We start from the raw sequence: 21,878 nt of genomic DNA on the forward strand, positions 1-21,878 counted from the left end.
CATAAAAATAAGCAACACTTAAAAGAAGTCATGACATTCATATTATTTGTAGTATGAATTGGTGTGGTCATATTGTGCAGTCCAACTCAAAAAGTAGTTAAGAAAAGGGTGGCAGGAAAGAAAAAGTGAAGTGTGAGAGTGGCAAAGTAGTGGTAATTTCTTTTAACTTTTGAAATGTGAGAGAATGGGAAACCAAGAAGATTTTGATAATGTGGAACAGTTGCTTCTTCAGATCTGACTGAACTGGGTTACGCACATTTTATTTAGAATTTAATTAGTTGTCGTTTGACAAATATGTATCTGTCATCCTTCAGTTGCTGGAGAAGTAATTTCAATATTTTGTTTCCTTCTCTCTCCCCATACCTCTTCCTCTCTAAGATGAGATAGAGATAGGTGGGAGAAGAACAGGAAGAAAAGATGATAAAAGAGGGGTTTTTTGCTCTACCTTTTTTTGGTGCCTGAGTTTCTGAATAGTAGCAGAATGAGGCAGGCCTGAGTTTATCAACTTTGTCTCCCACTGTTTATAAAAACTGTTGACATCTGGAAAGGAGTAGAGGTGCTTTCTCTGTATGCTCAGTGAGGTTATTTGGTCTGGGTTTACAGTTGCAGAGTTGTAGCAGTGGGTTTTTTAGTGGTTTACACGTTGAAAGAAAGACAGTGTGACAATATCTTCAAAAAAACCCTTCCTTTTCTGAGGGGTTGATTTTGTCTCTGATACAGCAAATGACTGAGGAATTTCATTGAGGTGCGTATGGACCACTATTAGAGAGTATCAGGTGTTTGTCTAATAGGCCACTAACATTCAAATCCAATTAACATCTAATACCTTATTTCCTGTTGTTCCCTGAGTAGACTTGTTAATTATTATTCACCTTTGTTTAGTTATCAACTTCTGATTAATGATTTTTCTACCAGTTGGTACGGTTGAGAATGCCTTTAAAATACTTAATCTTACCTTAGTTTTGAAAAAGAAAAAAAACCAGAGGGGTGAGGAACAAACCCCCCAGAATATTTTCTCCCAAGACTACTGTTATACCCCAAATTAAGCCCAAGGTATGTTCCTGAGGTTCTTGTCTTCACATAAAATACAAAATGGCATTGATCATAGTGTTGCTGACTCTTTTTTTTTTTGCCTGGGTAGTATGTTTAGGGTTATTTGCATTCATCTCCCCTAAAAGCACATTGCATAAATTCGTAAATGTGTCATATCCTGTAAGTATCTTTCATGTTGATTTGGTTGCAGCTGTCTCAGACACTTACAGTCAGTGCCAGAGTGTTTTTTCATAGTACTGCCCTCTTCCCCCTTTTGTGAGTTTCGTTAAAGTATTGGACCAAGCAAGCTTCTGAAGAGGGTTTCATAGTCAAGAGTGTTTGGAGAGAGGCTTGAAGCCAGATAATCAAAATAGTATTTATATTTTCTGCTGTTTTCTTTGTCCTTTATACGTTTTTCCCTCCTTAGCTTACTGCTGTTCAGTGGCAAAAGGAAATTCCTTGGCCTGCCCTGATTAAAATGGAAATTTAAGTAGTCATTGATCTTGTCAAATAATTATTTAGGTTGTTATTATGTCACCTTCTCAGAAGTTACTGTGAAGATCAACAGCAAGATTCAGCTCTCCCTTGTGTCGGTCTCTGCTAGTGGAAGTGTTAATAATGGCATGAAATAGAGGTTAGCACTTAAACAAAAATGTTCCCTTCTTTTCCACAGTCTTTCTGTGTTGTAATTTCTTGCCAACCTCATAGTTCCATTGCTGGATTAACAAAAACAATAATTGGCTTACTGTTTTTAAATGTCTGTTAATTAATGCATTTCCAGATTAGATAGTTAGTATTCCTTTTCTAACTAAATTGTTGTTTTTTTCTTCTCTATTCCCACTTCTCCAATCTTTCTTCCACTTCCATCCTTCCCTTGCCCCCATTTTCCCTCTGAAAATATCCTCAGGAATGACTTGCTGATGGTGTGCCGACAGCTGAATATGGAGGAGTCTGTTGCAGAGATCATGCACCAGCTGGGAGCAGATGAAAATGGAAAAATTTCCTTCCAGGATTTTAGTCAGTGCCGCATGGAACTGGTACAAGAAATCAGGAAGGAGGAAGTGGAACTTTCTGTGAAATCGGATGACTCTTGTAAAAAGAAAAAGTTAAGGGATAGGATAGCTTCCTGGCCAACTAGCAGCAATAACAGTTTAGGTAGGTATGACTTTTAAATGTTCTGTTGGTGTAATGTAACAAAAGATAAACTCTGGGGTTTTGTTACCAATTTTACTGATATGAGGATTTCCCCTAAAGAGCCTTATGAATATGCTTTGGCATAATTTTGTCATATATTAGAGTGCTCTTGTAACTAATGCAGTCTGGTCATTGGTATGTAGACTAGAATGCGTTCAGAACATCCTCTTCTAACAACCCTACTTGCACAAAACAACAATCTTTCTTGAAGGGACAAGAGCTGTGAAGCTCTGCTGGTAACTGAGGATCCAGTGAGCTCTTTGTTGTCTGTAAAGCCCAGATACGTAGATAGGTAGAAATATTAAAAATGAGGAGAGAAAAAAATCTTAGTCCTTTGTCTTTCAGATGTAATATACTGTAGGAATGTGGATGCTTCTTGGATGCTTTGAAAATCATTCCACATTGGGGATCTGAGTGCTGGAAGTGCCTCATGGTTTAGAGAATACAAAAATTCTCCTTTCTTTTTACCCAGGGGAAAAAAAAAAGGGGGGGTAAAACCCCCTTGCTATGCCATCTACAGGAACATGGTATGTAGGAAGGGATTGTTTGTGCCATTGAATCCAGTCCTTGATAGCACTGTGATCAATCGGCATTATATCAGAAATGTTAACACCTACAAAATGCTTCCTTTCACCCTGCAACAGATGCAAGAGACCAGAGAACACAGTTTCTGTGGTCAAAAATCTCAGAATGCAAAGTACTGTGGAAAAAGCTGGAGATGTTCTCAGTGTTCTAGCCCTCTGTAGCAGCTGCATACCAGATAAACATGTCAGTTGGCCCATGATCTGAAACTGACCTACATCCATGCTTCAGAAAGCCATTGACCTTTGAATGTATTATTAGCTGTGTCCCCTCAACCTTCTGCTTAGACTACTTGGGCCTAATTTTTAAAAAATACTCTTTTCATGAGAGATTTTCCATCAGTTATCCAAATAGTCTTTCTTTGCATGTATCCTAAATTAAATTAGGAATATTTTTTACATTCAGATATACTTCGTACATCTTCCTGGGGAGTTTGCTTATCTGTGTTCTGGTTCATGTAACCGACCTGTTGTCAGAGACCAGTTCTCTTTGACCAGGTTCTTTTAGATGTTCCATGCATGGAGGGTGTCATGCTTAACATCAGATTTACTTATTTGAAGATAGTTGATGTTACACAGGATTTCTGATTTAGCAGTCAGAAAGATTAGATTCTAATCCCCAGTCTCACCAGTGAGACATGTGTTGAAGCCAGCTCAAGCCCTTTGCTCCCTTTTAAATTCTTTTGTTAGCTGTTTACATTTTTATAGTCTTCATGTTGGGCTGTGCCATGTGTACACCTCCTTCACTTTTGGGTTGGCTGTCTCACAGAGACATTCACACTCTTCTGATGAACTTGGTGCACCACGAGTTGATTCGCTCAGCTGCTGATGGCTGCTTCTCTGAAGCAAAGACCACCCTTGGGTCCACTTGGTGTTGAGATCAAGTCAGCTTCTTTGAAGCAGTTGTGAGTAGTCCCAGCCTGCATTATTTTATGAGCTTCATGGGCACATCACCCTGGCCCATCTCTCTGAGCCTTCTTCTGTTGTAGGGGTTTGTTGGTCAGTCACACCTGTCTTTTTTATTTTTTCAGTAGTCAGTCTTCTAGGATGTAAAACTGAGCATGTATTGGTTTTAGGGTTTGGTTTTGTGTTTGGGTTTTTAATTATTTATCTATTTTTGGGGGGTGGGTTTAGCATGTTGTTCTGTCTTCTAGTAACTCTGCACATGTTTTTTGCGGGTCATCTCAGACAATCAAATTTTCCTTGTTTGTTCTGTATCCTTGGTGAATTCCTTATCTTCCTGCTTTTTAGATTAACTGCACTTTTTACTCACCATCCCATCATCTCATGTTCATTGACTTTTCTTTTTGGATTCTCAGCATAGCAAATCTGTTTCATAGCTCTGTTTATTCTCCATCTCATCTCTTTTACTGCTTAATAGTCATATTTTGTTGTAGAGATGTTCTGTTGTTAACATTTCCTCTGTTTATCCTTCTTCCTTCTTGAATTGCAAGATGTTTAACTCTGTAATTTTTACGCCCATTTCTCCATCACTGTCTATACTGGATCTTCAGAATCCTTGGGCTCAATTGCATTTCCACCCCATGAATCTCTTTCAGGAGCTGTATCAGACAACAGTTCAAAACCAAGATTGTGCCTAATATCTTTTTTTATTGGATTAAGGATGGTGTGTGTTCCCTAGCTCATATAATTATCTTCTGCCTCTGTTGGCTGTTTTTTCAGTGCTGCTGCTGTTGTATTTTTCTGCAAAACAGAAAATGTCTTGTCTCCTCAGGCTGCTTTACAAAGTTGCTGTGTTTGCTGACTAGATTTCTGGCAACTGGGTTTTAAAAACCTTCTTTCTTAGACAAACAAGCCTAATAATTGTGGGTTTTAATAATCAGGGGTAAAAGATAGGTCCTAAACTTTACTGGACAAAGGTCTGCCTTAGAGTCTTAATGTATCCCACAAAGAAATATTATTAATTACTGCCAAAAAATAGTCACAGATGAACATTCAAATTTGTTAATATATACAATTCAATCTCTACTCTTTTTTCCTATTTTTCAGTTTCTGTTAGTTGTACAAGAGTAATTTAATGCATTTTTAAAGTTGGTGAGTAAATTCATATTTCTTTTCTTTTTTTTTTTTGTTTTTTTTTTTCCAAAAGTTAACTCCATAAGACCTTTGCCTGCCGTGGTGTATTTCACTCTGTGCTGGTGAAGCCTGACTATTTTACTGTACTGTGTTTTCAAACCTATAGGGAATTCATTGGTTTTGTAGTTGTCCTGCCTTGACTCTTGCAGATTCTGTAAGACTTTTTAATAATTAGAGAACATATGGAGATGCTCCACCATGTAAACAAAAAACAGAATGGGAGGAAATAATAATAGTGAGCATTTAAATGCAACTGGTTTTAATTTGGTTGTAAAAGAAAACCATTGTGGCAGCACTGTTCAAGATGTTCTACAGATCTTTTGTTTAAAGAGGCAAAGAAACACCACTGTAGTGTATTTCTGTGATATAAACACTGCACAGAGTATGAACATAACCACAGCTGAGGAATTATACTTGCAGCCAAGCTTGAATTATGATCTGCATATGCTTCCATGCCTTTCATGTCTTTGAGGGCTCACGTATGTACTCACTAGTGATCAAAGATCTGATTGTGTTAATTGACTGTTTGATATTGCTTTCTAAACATTGTTTAAAATGGGAGACATCTTCATGTGCAAATTCAGACATATAAACTTGGTGGATGTTCTTTCTTTGTGTCTCTTTTTTATTTTTTTTTTTTTTTTTGAACAAAGAACACGGGTTTTAATAAACATTATTTAAAGATAGTTTACAGGGCTTTTTTCAAGACTAATTTCTACATAATGTGTCAGATGCTGATAATCCTTGAAAGCTGTTATGTATCCATGTGGGGTGCATAAATTACAAAATTTCAAAATTAATTTGATGGTTACTGAGCCTTGGTGATCAGAAGCAAAGGAACCCAGCTACTGTCATGGATGTTTCTACACTGCAAGTTTGTATGTAATTGTGCAGAGATTACCAGTCAGACATTTTGTGCAGGCTTTTCTTGTAGCTGTTCACAATTTCTTAACAAAGAGTGAAAAAATGTATGCATATACTGAAATAAAATGTTTTCTTTGCTACCTATAATCTTTGCATGTCGTTATAAAGAAAACAACTGGAAAAAAGGTCTTAAGAAATAATTACATCTAAAAGACTACTGAACTTTGTTTCACTCATCATTTTTTGTCACTGATACACTTATCCTAATAATTTTACCCAATTTTACCCAACCAATGTTTCACTCCTGTGTTTCCAGGTGGGATGCAAAAGTAAGGAAACTGACCAACTGTTTTAGTCAAGGTACAGAACTGGGGCTTATTAATACCCAGGGATATGTGTGCTCAGTAAGGAAAACCTGCATCCATATCTACCATCTTGACAATCAAATGAGTATATGGATTTAAAAGTTTAATCTTTTATTCAAATGTGTGAAAAGGGACATTATTCCGGTTATTAGAATGATGGTTTTTGTTGCTTGATTATCAGCAATGCAGAGCTATTATAATGTATTGTAGTTCTTACCCTACACTATTCATGTAAATGGGAGCTTTAACAATAATTTGCAAGTAATAACCAGTAGTTTTTCTATAAGTGGAATGGAATGTGAACTCTGTTAATGGTCTTCTCACATTGTTTAAAATATAATAAAAATTAATAAAATAACTTTTGAAAGTGTTGCTGGAGTCTTGCAGTGACCATATGCTACCTGACTCTTTATAATTTCAGTAGGAAATACAGAAAGAATGTCAGTTACTGACCAGATCTGTGAGTCCTATTTCCAGTTATGGAGATTGAAAACCATGATGGGTACAGTAATTCTGTGTCAGTCATCTGGTGAGTGATAGAAGTGTATTGCTTGGTGAAGGAGAGCCAAGAACAGCAGAACTACACCTCTAATGATTTAAGGAAGAAAGTTCCCTGTACGGCTGTGGCTTTCATCAGGTTTTTCAGTGTTATATAGTTTTATATGTCTTATATAAAATCTAGAATTAGAATTATTTATATTACATGTTGTATAGATTTATCTACCTCTTTACAGGTAATTAGCAAATTGCCATTTTTTCCCATAATAAAGAATAGTCTATTTCTAGTATCCATTGTTTTTGAGGAAGAACAAGAAATGATACTGTTTATTAGTAAACTCTTTCTTCAGACAGGTGAATGGTTTCCTGTCCCACTGAAAGCTGCATGTACTTATTGATCTGATTTTATATTCTAGATAGATAGCTATGAATACATGAGTCCATAAGCAATCTTTGGCAGTGGGTTACTAGTTATTAATTCATAGCCAACTCCCCTGTTCTCTTTACTGAAAATAAGTCCCTTGAAAATTTGATGTGATAAGTTATTTACATTGTAGATCAAGCTTGGGAATTAGTCAAAGGAATGGTAGAAATCCCTTTGATTCAAATAAATCTTATGGGTAAACTTGAGAAGCAGGCCAGTTGGGGCTGAAAAATCATAACTTCTGCTTTGCATTAATTCCATGTTTGATCTTACTGCAAATAAACTGCTTTCAATAAACTGATGCAGTTATTACATTTATTTATGCTATATTTAATTAAAAACTAGAGAACTCAGATGGACTCAAAGTTGTGCTGCAGGTTTTCTTGGAATTGATGAGCAAAGTTTCACCTTAGATTTGTTTGACTGGAAAAGCTGTGAATACCCACTAGGGCAAATTTAACTAGATGTGAACTTCTGGTAACTAAGTGATTCAGTTTATTACTTTTAAATATTCTGATACTGCTACCTTTGTGCAAAGCAGCAAAGTATAGGTAATTTTTTTTTTTTTTTTTTAGAACTGTAGAGTGCTAATTGCTATGAGCAGTAGAACAAATTAACCTGGATTTCCAAGTGATTTCTATTTGACAGCTGACTAATCTTATTAAAACTGCAATGTATACGAAATACTAGTGAATCTACAAAGGATGGAAGTCATCCCTGCAGAGTGGGTTCTCTGGTGTCTAACAGGGCAACAAACTTGGTTGAAGGTTTCTTACGGTTTGAATATTTGTAAAATGTAAGAACAACTAATCTGCGTTAGACCAGAGGTTATTTTGAAATGGTATCCTGCCTCTTAGAGTGGTGCAAATCAGATGGTTAGAGAAAATAATAGGAATTGGGTGAACATGTAATGATACTTCCCTATTAAATTTCAGTCCAGGGACTTTGAACTAGAGATAGTTGCACTTGGTCATGAATTCGTTGCCTCCCTCCTTCCCTCTGTAACACTGTCTTACAGAACTGATTCTCTGAACCCATGCTGGTCCTTAGCATTTGCCATGTCCTGCCGCCAGGAGTAGCACAGCTTACCCTTATGTTCTATGAGGAACAAACTCCTTTTTCTTTGCTTCAATTCTTCAATATCCTGACCTCCATCTGTGTGTGGCGTTTTTTATCTTCCCCCCCCCAGTGTGTCTCTTCAAGGTTGAGCATTCCATCATATTATTTTTCACAGCAGAAGCACTGTCAGAGTCTGTCATCCCTGTGCTTTCCATAGAATTTACAGGAATTTAGAATTTAGTATATTCGAGACTTTGACACCACTATCAAATGTCATTGAAATTACAAAATAGCTTAAAAAACTGGAAGGAAAGACAGAGCAGTAGGCAAATCATGTTTATAGGGGAAACATAGGAAGCTGCCCTTCTTGATAGCTGCTGCTACCAAGAGTCAATAGAATGGCTGGACCAGACACAAGCATGGAGCTAGAGCTGGAGCCAGGTCCTTGACCTTCTTAGCACCACACAGCTCTAGAGCACCACAGATCTGTCTTGTTCCAAAGTAATGTTACTGCTCTTCATGCTTCTTGGCCAACTCCAGGGGCAAGACATGGATCTGTGGCTTGCCATAGGGAGTGTGGAACTGGATTACAGCATCACTTCATCACTTTTGTCCCAGATTATGCTTTCTACACAAACTGGGACAAGCTTGAGAAACCAAAAGGGTACAGCTGGGATTTTCATAGAGGCCATGCTTCATTCGGCTCGGAGATGAGCACTGTGGTATATTCCACTCTCTAGCTTTTGTAAAACAAGGCTTACCTCTCAGCACATTTCTGCCTACCCTCTCCTGACTTATGTGGTGGTGTGCTCTTCACCTGCCCATTTCTAGTATCATCAGTGTAGGTCTGACATATGGTTCATAAAACATCAAACAACAAAATGACAATGACAGACAACATGCTCAGGATGTTTTGTTTGTTTGCTTTGGTACATATGATTTGAAGTCAGATCGGAATTGAGATTGTCTTGAGTAGAAGATAGTCTGGGGAAGCTGATTGTTCACATATAGAAAAAATGGTCACGAGGGAAATATTTTTTTTTTTAAAGTACAGTGCATACAGTACAAATACTGTACTTAGAAGGTATGTTGGAAATTCATCTAGCCTCTGTATGATTTAATATTTTATGTGCCCTTTTTTCCTATTATATATATACCCCTTTTTGCTAGAGATTATTAATTTCCAGGAAAAAAAGGGTTATCTCCCTTACTATAAACTTCAAATGAGAGATTGAGTTACCGAGTACAATGCAGTTGTTAGCCATCAGCATTCTGGCAAAATTTAGTTTGGTAATTAAACAACACTGGGTTTTGGGAGACCTTGGGTTCTGGGCTGTTGTTGAGTCATTCCTGTCGTCCATTTTTTATGCCTGAATAGAGGAAATGGTTGTGGTGTCTCAGCAATAATCTTAAATCATTTCAGATTCAAGGACAGGTGTATGAAGGTGTCATGAATAGTGTGTGCTTTTTTTTTGTTTTCTGTTTCATCGTTTCCTGTATGGTCAATGCCAGTCAGCTGGCAAGTACTGCAACCACGATAGTTTACAGATATGTGTTTCTACAGTAATTGAAACAAATTTGAAGAAGGTAATTTGACTGAAATTCCATGAACATTTGCTAATATGCATGGCTTGGGCTACTGGGTTAACATGGCCAGCTTCTTCATTCACATAGCTGTGTTACATGACTGGGAAATTGTAATGTCATAAACTTTTTCCTTCACTAGACATTACTAAATGTTTTACTTTCTAAAGACTTTATAAGGAATGAGTTACCTGGTACAAACTTTGACTGTTTATGGTTTTGTTCTTCACAAGCTCATTCTTTTATCTGTCCTAATTTTCTTGTAGCTATTCAGTTCATTTTTCCTAAGATTTCATGTAGTTTTTATACTTGGTAAAAATCTGCTTAGAAAAATATGTCGTAGAGTGTAAAAAACCAAAAGCCTAAAAAAAGAAATGTTAGCATTACTTTAGGAAGTGAGAGTGCTGGTTAAGTTTCTAACTGTTCTAATTTCTTTAAAGATGCATTTAAGTATTTCCCAGATTTACTCCATAGTTACACCCTATAGTGAATCTGGCAGCACAGAATTCCAGAATTCCTGAAATCTGAATGTACCAATATTGAGGATATGTCCGTGAACCTGGAATGCAGTTGAGGTTTTATGGTGATTTGAAGAAATGTACCAGTAGAAATTGAAAAGGTTGTAACTGTAGTTTGGGGACACTGTGGAGACAAAAAGTGAGCTGACTGCACTTGGTATATGTACTACACTTACAATATGCACCTAAAACTGTGCATGAGCTTTCAGTGGACATTGAGAAACCTAACTGGAGAAGATTTATTTTACTGAGTTATGCCTACAAGAGAATTCTTGTCTATTGTGAGTATTGTTTTTATACATTCTCAAAGGCAAATAATTTTACACTTTCAGTCAGATCTTGACTTCTCTTTCCTTTTGTTCTTTGTCTTATTTTCATGCCAAAAACATTATGCTCTGTTAGGTCATTTGCTTGACACTGATGGGTATTTTTGTGATCTTTGCAATGCTATCTGGCATGTGCATTGTATTGCATGTTACTAGTAAAGGCATGTAAAATGCTTCTCATATTCTTTCAAAGTATACTTGCTTATCTTGGCATAATATCAAGCTGTTATGGAGCATTTTGTTGTTTGAGGGGTTTAGAAATCACTAAACAAAAATTATCAAAGGTATCAGATGCATTTTTCTGAGAAGTCCAAAGCTTCTCTTTTTTTAGAGCAAAAAATGATTGATTTAGTTCAATTTTCCTCTAAGATCTAATGTCATGAAACAGATTTCTCCCATGCAGTAAGTTGTCTTAGTTAGGGTGGGGTATAGCCATGTCTTCCTTCCCTTAGAGCTTGTTATCCTCACTTCCAATCCTAGTGAGAAGAGGACTGAAATAACACAGCCTAATACAGTATCTTCTATTCAGTGTGCCTCAAAGCACATAAGAATATGATGGGAGGAACAAGACCTAGATTCCACAGACCCTTGTCTCAGAGATTCCTCATTTCCCATAACACAGCAAATTATTTTCTTGTAGGTCACTGGAGAAGAGTTGCAAAAAGTTCCAATGAGAACTTTCTCTTAAGACTGATGAGATGAGAATGCGTTTAAAAATTATGCCTGCTGGGCTGGGCGAGCCGAGGACCCAGGCCAGGGAGGAAGAACGCAGCCGACTCAGTATGAGTGATAAAGCATGCTTCAATTTATTGATTTTTGTTACAGCTTTTTATAATCCTTCTACTAATTATGCCTACTAGTCACTAACTGATTGGCTTAAAGCTCTAAGGGTCGTATTCTCACGGTCCACCTACTTGCAGTTAGCTTACAGCACAAGTTTCTCATAACACTAAGTTTCTCATGCTACTATTTCTAATTCCTCTTGACTTGTTTTCGATACACTACAGTACCATAACACAATGTTTCTCAGACCACCGTTATCATAACACTAGGTTTCTCAGACCACTATTCCTAATTCCCCTTAACCTGTTTTCGACACACCACGGTACACAGGGCTGAAGCATCCTTGACATTCCTCCTGTATCAGCAGCTGCGAGCAGCTGCAGGCAAACCCTAGTGAGGCTCAGCATCAGCAGCTAGAGCAGGCTCTGATCATACAATTGCTCGGTGGGCTCAGGACCCTTGTCTCTGAGCCATTCTCCAACATATGCCTCTGCAAACTTTTTTTTTTTTTCAAAAAAGGACAAGCTCTTTTATTCTGAATTCTTCTAGAACTTGTAATGGGTGTTTAACAGACAGCTTTCTGTATTTTTCAATAAACATTCTCACCCATGTGTGCATGCAAGGATCACTTATCACCACTCAGTTGCCATGCTATCATTCATATATTTTTGTTATCTGATGCAAAATAATAAATAGAATTAGAAGTGGGTTTCCTTTTAAATAGGAGAGAGTTACTCTAGCTGACACGCAATGGGCATGCACAGGTTGTAACCATGGACAGTGAAGCTGGAGCCTTTGGTCTTTGATTCTTGTATGGGAGTGATTCCCTGGCTTGCATAGAGCCTTTTGTGGTTATCTGGTGGTTTTAAGTAGGTTCCATTCCAGACATAAACAGTTCTACCAGAAGGTTTTTATGAACAAAAAAGCTATCCCCACTTCCTCATTAGTTTTCTATCACTCTTCTGGGAAAAATGTTGCAGACAACAGGACGTGAGAAAAAGCACTTGTTTTCTAATGTGTTATGGAGAACATTGATTTTATGGAGACAGATGTTATGTAGAAAACAATGGAAATAGTTTCAGTAAGCTCCAAATGTGACTTAATAATTTTAATTTCTCTAGTCAAGTTGCCTTAGTATAAAGTTGGTCCCTTTTTGGAGGCTAGCTTCTTTTCACTTGTTTTGGTTTATTTTACTTCATATATTGCTTGAGCAATCGGAACTCTCTTCAACTTCTGAATTTTCTTTAAAGTGCATTTGGCCCCTGTACTTTTTTCATCAGCCTATAGGAGTTGAATGTCTGAATGTCCAAAGACTTATTTTCCATTCCTCTTAGTTTCCTGCCCTACCACCCATTTTTAATATCTAGGCCTCTTCACATTTTATTCAGCTGACTACTAAGTGCAAAAATGACAATTCTTTGTTCATTTTGTACTTTTTTCCTTCATTCAGTCATACTCTTACCTCCAAAACCATTTTTGTTGAAGTTAGTAAGGAGCTTTGAAATTGCTAGTGCTTGTAGCAAATCTTCCTCTTGCCTTTACTGAATAATAGAATAATAATAGAATAAGTGTTCATAATTCCCACTCTTTTTAATAGGTTGTCACATTTTAACTGTTGAATGAAAGATTAGCAAAAAAAAAAAAAAATAGCCATTCTTTTGGTAAGATCATGCTTTTGGTATACAGAAGGATACTGTCTTCAGTCAGTCAGAATCTGAATTTTGAATATTGAACAAAATGGAAGTAGAAAAGAGAGGAATTGTGTGGCTCACCTTAGAAAACTGCGAAGTCACTGATTGCCAAAATCTATATCCTGTTTATGCCTATTGAGTGATTAGGTATGTGAAATGAGATGGTAAAATCTGATGGATCATGTCTTCAGAAATTGCTGTATACACATAGTAAGGCACAAAGAAAATATTTTAAAATAATTATGCAACTTCTGATTACAAAATCATGGCTGGTTGAAATAGGTTTTGAGACCAGAAGCTAACACTGAACTAAGAGGACTTAAATCTCTGCCCACTCAGCAATGAACTCATCATATTCTAGAATAAAATTTCCAGAAGTTGCAAGCTGTGCTCAGTATACATATAAATTATATTATGTGTTAAATGTCAGAGTTCTTCAAATAAATTTAAATAACTAAATGTCACTGACATCTCATGGAAAACAGTGATCACACTTTGAATTTCTGCTGTTAAGAGTCTCCATATTGAGTGAGGTGTAGTTATGTGACCTAGAGGCTGGTTGTGCTCATAGCGTCTTACATTGTCAGCAGTCTTCGCAGAATCATAAAGTCATAGAACAGTTTTGGTTGGAAGGGACCTTAAAGATCATCTAGTTCCAACCCCCCTGCCACAGGCAAGGACACCTTTCACTAAATCAGGTTACTTAAAAGCCTCATCCAACCTGGTCTTGAATACTTTCAGGGAGAACACTTCATGTTTGTCATTCGTAAGCCAGACTCTGAGAAGCTGATACAGGGCTAATCTTACAGTACCTTGCTTTTCCCAATATCCCAGATCCTTTCAGCAACTAATACATCTTCAGCACCTTACCATCTTAGTGGGTTATCTCTCCTACTCTGTGACCAAAGATGAAAGCACATAATACTTGGTCTGTCAGCATAGCCTGGTAAAGTTGACCTTTAGCAAACCAAAAAGCCTAGCTGTATGGGTAGACTTGCAGTTACGGTAGGCATCTGCTTCTCTGTTGCAGAGTACAAGCCTTCTAGGCAGGAAGTTAACTGTTAGTAGAGAAGATGAAATGCCATCTTCTTTCAGTTCAGCATGGTGGGATAACACCAGTAGCAGAACATAGACCTCTGTGCTGTTACTGAAAGCTTTGGAGGTGATAAAGGAAGATTAGGCAACCAAGAAGTATCAATTCAGATGGGCAAGGTATCCTATCATAGTGATACTTGTCAAGGGAACTGATTAAAGTTACTTTAAGCAGCTTTGGTGCAATTCAACTAAAATTTTATCTGTGATTAAGGAATCTTGTATGTGTGTTAGTCGTCAAACTAAACTGTCATTTGTTTTTCTTAAATGTGATATCATTTGTCAAAGTTTAAACAGTTGCAAATTGTATGAAAATAAGTAAGAGCTGGGGCTGACGAAATGAACAGGAAAACCTTCAAAAGACAAGATCTTTAAATAAATCAGGCAAGATTTAGGTTCCCTGCTGTGATTGACCTGACTGATCCTAATGGATCCACATGTACTCAGATGGTCCACTCATCTACTCTACAGAAGGCTAGAAGCAAAAAGTTCTGTTAGGTACTAGATGTTTGCTATAACATGATTTTCACCCAGATTTAATTACAGGTGAAGACAGGCAAGTTCTAGTAGTACTAGGAAGGCAATTAAAGAAATACATATATAGAAGATTGTATAGAATACATATATAGAAGATTGTATAGCTTTTATACTGCACTTTTAGAGAAATTTATTGTATCCATTCAGTCCAAAAAGGATTGATTTAACTGTCTTATTCTGGAATTGAAACATTACTTACATAGTTTGAAAGTAATTATATGCTCTTATATTACTTGGCTCATGCAAATATTGTGTAACTGTTTTTTGTTTTGTTTTGTTTTTTTTTCTGCTTAGTAGTTGTAATAACATCAATTTTCCATCATGCTTATTACCTGGGCATTTTCATGATAACAATTTTGTTTCATTTAATACAGAAATTTCATGTTTCAAAAGGTTGTAAGTGTAGAGTGACAGGGAAGACTACTATGGGTTGTGCGTAGTTCTGTAAAGACTAATTCTTAAACACGGATTTAGGAACCGTAGATTCCTACTTACCAGCTCAGCTATTGGCTTTTAGTGTGCCATCATGCCTAATGATCCCTTCTTTCTGATTACTACTGTAAGAGCAAGAGTTGTATGTTACTTAGAGCAACATACAAGAGCTGTATGTTAATTCCTGACTGAATTTTCATACAACTGAAATCTCGGTTTTGACAGCTCCAGTGTTTCCCAGCAGAGCTGAGACTTGAAACATGCATGACCCAGGAGGACAGCAGCTCAGTAGCTAGAGTTTTGGAATCTGCTGGGAAAATAGTGGGCAAATTTAGAGATTGGGGTTAAGGCCAAAATGAAATACTGGAAATACCTTCCTTTGTCACATTCTCCTCCTTGTATTTTTAGTATGTATGTTTTAAATTAGGGGTACAGAGTTGAACTTCTAAGAAAACTTGGCTTAAAAATACAGTTGCAATACGGTAATAAAGAACCAATCTTTCCTGAAGCCATCTGTGACTGACGGGTGACTTCTGATCCAGCTGAGTGTTGTAAGTGCTTCCAATCTGATAGCAGATGGTGCAATCTATGAAGGCCACTTGGGCCTTCAGCAAAGCTACCGTTGTTAATTGAATGAATGGGAAAGCTCTTTTGCAGAAAAACATCGTTGAGTAATAGAAATCTAGTACATGTCCTCTGTTGAAATACGTGCAATATTTAGCTCTGTAAAAAGAGGAATATCTATATGATATAACCAGCTCTCTTAATTCTGTGGCTACACTTGTGCAGATAGAGTTGTTTCCTGTGTTCTTATCTAGCCTGGGAGATGGCAGAACTGATCCCCTCTCTCCCTCAGGCTCCTGAGACAATTCTGCTGCTTCAGCTCTGTGGGCTGCTCATTTTTTTTTGCTGTACGGTATACTGTAGCCACAAGAGGGCAGAGATACCTAACCCTGTGCATAGTCACTAGTCATTGTACACCACGCACAATGTAAATGTTGCTGGTAGCACTATCTTAGTTCAGCTCTGTTGGAGAGCTTGCAGCAGGTAGCTAGATTAAGTACAGTGGTTCATGCTCTTAGTGTAAAAGTAATTGATTTAATCTTTAATTGTTACCTGTACCTGTGGTAATGAATCATGGTAATTATATCAGTATACAAGGTAATACTTTTTTGTTTTGTGTTGTTTTCGACTAGCATATTCTCATTACAGTAAGGCAGGGAAACCACCTCTGGGTTTCCTAAATGGGTTTGTCATGCATAAACTGCTTTACAGGGTGGTAGGGTGTTTATATAAAGCTACGGATTAGTTGCTGTCTTACCTTCTGGCTGGTTTTTTGTTTGCACTTTTGTAGCTTCAACTTTCTTGTCAAGTGGGAGGCTTTCTCCTAGTAATTCATTATGTTGTTTATTGTTTCTCTCTGGCATTGCAGTGAATAAGTAATAACCACAGATTAGTAAATGCTCATTTAGAATGCTAATGAGTATTTGAGGGAAAGAACTAGCTCATGAAAAGATTTCCAACTAAGAGGATGGCATTACATAAAATTACTTAGGGTTTGAGGATTGCATGGTGGGTTTGGAGTTTTGCTCTAGTCTGTAGCTCTGGATTCTGTTCTGACTTTTCTATTAACTTAGAATGAGTGCTTGGACAAGTTACTTAATTGGTTTTTATCCTCATTATGCTATATATGAAATTTTGCAGTGCTGCCCAGGTTTATTAAATAATCTAGTGTCTATTGGGGAATGTTTTGCCATAGGAAATCGTTGAGTCTAAAACTTAGTAAGATTTTAAAAGGAGTGGGACAGTTGTATGGGAAGCAGAAGCACCCAGGAATTAAATAGTTACAGATCAAATTAGAAAATTTTGTTAAATTTGTTTTAGAGTTTAAGTCTGTCTCTGGCTGTAGGAAACTGGAAGAATTGTACATACAGAAACAGCAACCCTACAGCTTCATGATACAGAAACTTTCTCTGAAGCATTAATTGTTTCTCACTAGTTGCATAATATTCTTGCATTGATTTGCAGTGAAACACCTTGTGATTGATGTGTCTCTGAAACTTGAACTGAACCAAGCAAACCTGAGATAATAAGAAAGGCAGTGCAACATAAAAAGTGATTAACTATACAGCTAAAACATTCACTTACTGTGTTGGTATTCAGTAAACTAAAAGAGGTTAATTATGTTTTTTCTCTTATTCTTTGATCAGTGCTGCTTTTCAATCTGACGTAGTAACTGACGCTCTTTCAGTGGTCCTTAGCTATTTTATGTTACACCGTTTTTACTCTGTAGTAAATAATATATGCAAATGCTTCTATTTTTCCTTCTGGATCTTGTAATTTAGTAAATGATCTGTTCATTGAAAGTATTACTTTTTTTTTTTCCTGGCTTTATCAGCATGTGCCAGAAAGGGAATAATGGTGTTGGAGCTGTTTGCTTTTTTCTTTCTGGAAAGACAAGCAGGCTTATTCATGTGTCAGCGGTGTTTTTCTCTGGCAGCCAAGAGGACCAGCTGTGTCCCGGGGTGCATTGAGCACGGCCAGTCAAGGGAGGTGGTTGTCCCCCTCTGCACTGCACTGGTGCGGCCCCACCTCAAGTACTGTGTGCAGTTCTGGGCAGCTCAATACAAGAAGGACATCAAACTATTGGAGTGTGTCCAGAGGAGAGTGACCAAGCTGGTGAAAGGCCTCGAGGGCAGGACTTACAAGCAGTGGCTGAGGTCACTTGGCTTGTTCAGCTTGGAGAAGAGAAGGCTGAGGGTGACCTCATCGCAGCCTACAACTTCCTACGGGTGGGCAGTGGAGGGGAAGGTGCTGATCTCCTCTCTCTGGTGACCAGCTGTAGGACACAAATGGAGTGAAGCTGTGTCAGGAAGTTCAGACTGGACATGAAGAAAAGGCTCTTCACTGAGAGGGGAGTTGGTCACTGGAACAGGCTCCCCAGGGAAGTGGTCAAGGCACCAAGCCTGCCAGAGTTCCAGGAGCATCTGGACAATGCCCTTAGTCATATAGTTTAGTTTTAGGTTGTCCTGCAGGGAGCAGGGAATTGGACTGATGATTCTTATGGGTCCCTTCCAACTCGAATTATTCTGTGGTTCTATGTGTTTTTTATGCACAGTCCATACTAGAATGTTTTTTCATTTCTGCATTTTAGGTGCCTTATCAGGAGCCAGAGAAAGCTGGGAGTATGATTCAGGAGCAAGAGACCTTCAGAGTCCAGACCTCCAGAGTCATTTTACACTACAAAAGGCATTGGAGTACGGCGGAAGCAATGTGACTCAACAGGCTGCTCTGCAAAGACTTCTAGCTCAGGCCTCAAATTTTAGCAGCTCTGTTGGAGGAAGCTACTTAGAACTTGCCAATACTGTAAGTGCATTTTGCCTCTGCTTTTAAGTTTTGTAGAAATTTTTTCTTGTTTTTTTGTTGTTTTTTTTTTTTCCCAAAGAAGCATATTAATTTCAGCCTTAGAACCTTTGAGCCTTCATGGAAACAATGCCATGCTGCTCTTGCTTTTCTTTTACCAGAAAACCAATATGATTTTAGCAGTTGGTAGGTGCACAGTATTTCCAAAGCTTGTATAACTTTCATCAAAAAGGGTAGGAGTCTGTGAGGAGCCTAACTGAAGTTCTTAATTTATACAGTTTAACAGAAGAAGAGTTGTGTCTGAAAACTTCTTACCATTAATTTTTTTTAACTATGGTGTCAGATTGTTCAGAACTGTTGTGCAGAAAAATTCTTCCCATGTTATTTCATTACTCTCCACTAAATTCTTTGATAATTGTTCTAAACCCTTGGTCTGCTAGCACTGTGCTTATTCTACAGGCAAGAATTATACTTATTTCTACAGGCAAGAACTGTTCTCTGTTGTAAAAAAAAACATGTAACTGTTGAAGTAGGACATTATTTTTTGTTTCCTCATCAGTGTATTGGGATCAAGTTTGTGTTTTAATTTTAAGCCAGGTGTGTTATAAAAGACCACCCATTTTGTAGCATGTTTCTGATTTATGTTGCACAGGAGTTTCAAATGGAGGAGTAAGAAATGCTAAAATGAAAGGGAAAAGGTTCCAATTTTTAAAATGATTGTTTATTGGCATGCTTGACTGATGAAATAGTCTCGTTGTTCATAGTATTTTAGGATAATTCAAGCTGTAAGAGAACCTCAGAAATTTATCTAGTCCAGCATCCCAGCATCATGACTTAATGTCTAATGGAAGTGATTGCTAGCAACAGAGGAAAATCAACATCTTTAAGCCTCATTTTTTAAAAAGAAAATGGTGAAAAATATTCTAGAAGTGTTTTCAAAAGCCTTCTAAGTTTTATTCAAGTTCCTGATCATGAGCTGATATAGGACCTAAAGTTTCAATAGACAGAGTGAAAATATGTAGATATTAAAACTTAGATAAGGGAGAAAGTTGACGGTTCCTTAAAGGAATTGTGCCCTCGTTTTCCCTAGGAAGGATAGTAAGGGATCAACTGCAGTAAATCATGAGCTCCTTGATCGTCAAAACTGGACAGAAGCATATGGAAACTGGAAACAGCAGAAAACAAGCAGGCACACATATTTATAAAGAGGGTAAGATGGACCTGGGAAATTATAAGTCAGTTAGCAGCTTTATTTATACATTCCATTAGTTTTCTGGAAATGTGAGCAATTTTAAGTCAGTAAGAGAGAACCTCTAGATTCGTAAAAGAACAATCATGTCCATCCAATCTATTACCTCCTTTAATGGAATAGTAGACTTTGAAGATAGAAACAGTTTCTTTGAAGAGAAACAGTAGATATGTGTTTCTCCAGTAAGATATCTGACCCTGCCTTGAGTAACATTATCATCTTCAAGGCATGAAACATCATCTAAATGTAGCTACTAATAGTTGGATATTGAACTGGTTTGAAAATTGTGAGGCACTGTTTTTTGTTTCCTGAGGTTTGTTTTTCCTGTGTTCTCTGACTTGTATGAAAACACTGCCAAACTCTAATAAAACTATACTGGTTAAACAAGTACTTGCCCCACACTGAAAACTGCTCTCACAATAATGCATGTTAAAAAGATGCAAGTCTAGGTCTAAGGAAGATAGTGAGTGAATCAGTGTACAATTTCCTGTTCAGTTATACATGTTACATAGCCTTGACTGACTTGCTTAAAAATTATGATTTTGGAAAGACATGAGCTGTTTCACATTTGATTATTTTAAAGGATGTGGCATGCACTTTAGCAGAAGTTTAGATAGAGCTGCTTAAGACCAATATAGCTGTGCAAAAAGAGTGGCTTGCATACTTTTATTTCTGGATTGGGAACTGTGAGTTGCTGTATCCTTTTTGGATCTAGAGTTCATTCAAGTTTCAAGGTGGGTGTGTACTAATGTGTCATCTGTCTATGCTTCTGACTGATGAAGATTCAGAAATGCTGGGCTTTGGTAATCTGCTGTACATTTGCAAATATGGAGACACAAGTGTACAGTGTTATTCAAGAATGCACTGTGTGAAGGCTACTGCATTGTCAAGGCATGTAGAAATCCTAAAAATAAAAATGCTGAAGGCTCATACGAAATAAAGATCCCCAGGTTTTATGGCTTTCTTTTTATTCTCATCTCTAAATTTCTTCTATGCTTACTGTCATGAAAGTTGCCTGATCTCTGTTTTAACAAGCATCTGTTAAACTTCTGCTTTTAAATATTCTATGTTATTTCAAACCATAGTAGAATCAGCAGTCTCTCATTTATATGTAGATGAATACAGAAACATCTCTATTTGACTCCTGCTGAGCACTGGTGTCATGGGTCATATGTAAATTTTTGCTTTGGCTTTATTAAAATGGAGAGAGAAAGAAATAGGAGAAAATGGAGAGAATGGTTTATTTTGTTTTTCATTAGTTACATTTGGTTTCCTTTACACAGTTTTTAATAATGAGGGGCATGCTTACTGCCATCTACGTTTAGACTCTTTAAAGAGATAAACAGAACATTCTTAGAGCTGTGATTTAATATGGGTACTTCATTCTCTGTCTCAGATTGTTTTACCAAACTGCATTTGCCACAACGACAAGCCAAGCTGCTCCCTTGTATTCATTTTCAGAAATGGCAGATCTCAGCTTTCACATTTTTATGGGTTGAATCCATGGAACTTTTCCAGTTGTATGCAAGGAGCTGGGCAGACTTCTTTGTACTGTAACCAGAATTACTTCAGAAAAAATTATTGAGGTTTAATAACTGCATTTCTTCCCTTCAGGAGTTGATTGTATTCCTTTTTATGAAGCTGTGTAATGTAAGGACAGATTTAAAAACAGACTCTGAGGGGGTGTCTCTCTCTGAAACTCTAAATGCTCCTGAAGTTAACCAGAGAGGTTTATCTTCTTCAGAACACTTAAGAAAAAAGCAGAGCCAAGCCTTTGTGTGTCATCTTACTTCCAAATGGACAGTTCCTGGCAGCTTCTCCCAAAGGCATCTACACAGGCCACATGGACACACTCTTGAATGCAGTGTTTTTTACATTTCTTTGTATATATTTAGACTATTGACTCAGAGGTCTAACAGAGTAACTATTGTACGGGTGAACATAAATCAGTGAGGTGCTCTCTGGTTAGAATTCATGTGATTGTTTTTCTCTCAGCACCTTAAAGTGCTTTTCCCCATTGGAGTGTCAATTCTTGCTACTTAATTTCCTGTTTTTCTTTCTGACAGCCTTTTTTTTTTAGTTTTAAACTGTGCAGTCAGGCTGAAGACATCCCTGTGGTGATTATGTACTTCTACAGCATAGATTATACTCCTCAGTCAGTACAGAGAGTCTCCACGCTTCCCTTAACA

General features: G+C 37.3%; 1 protein-coding gene across 3 annotated transcripts in view; it reads left to right on the top strand.

The window, feature by feature from the left end:
- MCC (MCC regulator of WNT signaling pathway) overlaps positions 1-21,878 on the top strand; it is a 223,017-nt gene that overhangs the window by 13,730 nt on the left and 187,409 nt on the right. For 2 of the 3 annotated variants that reach the window (XM_042787721.1, XM_032984089.2), the window contains exons 2-3: positions 1,940-2,187; positions 18,232-18,443. In XM_042787721.1, the coding sequence (XP_042643655.1) occupies positions 1,940-2,187; positions 18,232-18,443 (460 nt within the window). The remainder of the gene's footprint in view (positions 1-1,939; positions 2,188-18,231; positions 18,444-21,878) is intronic. The other variant, XM_042787722.1, reaches the window with a different exon arrangement.

Source organism: Tyto alba, unplaced genomic scaffold (genome assembly GCF_018691265.1).
Source record: "Tyto alba isolate M040663 unplaced genomic scaffold, T.alba_DEE_v4.0 Super-Scaffold_13, whole genome shotgun sequence".
Lineage (NCBI taxonomy): Eukaryota > Metazoa > Chordata > Aves > Strigiformes > Tytonidae > Tyto > Tyto alba.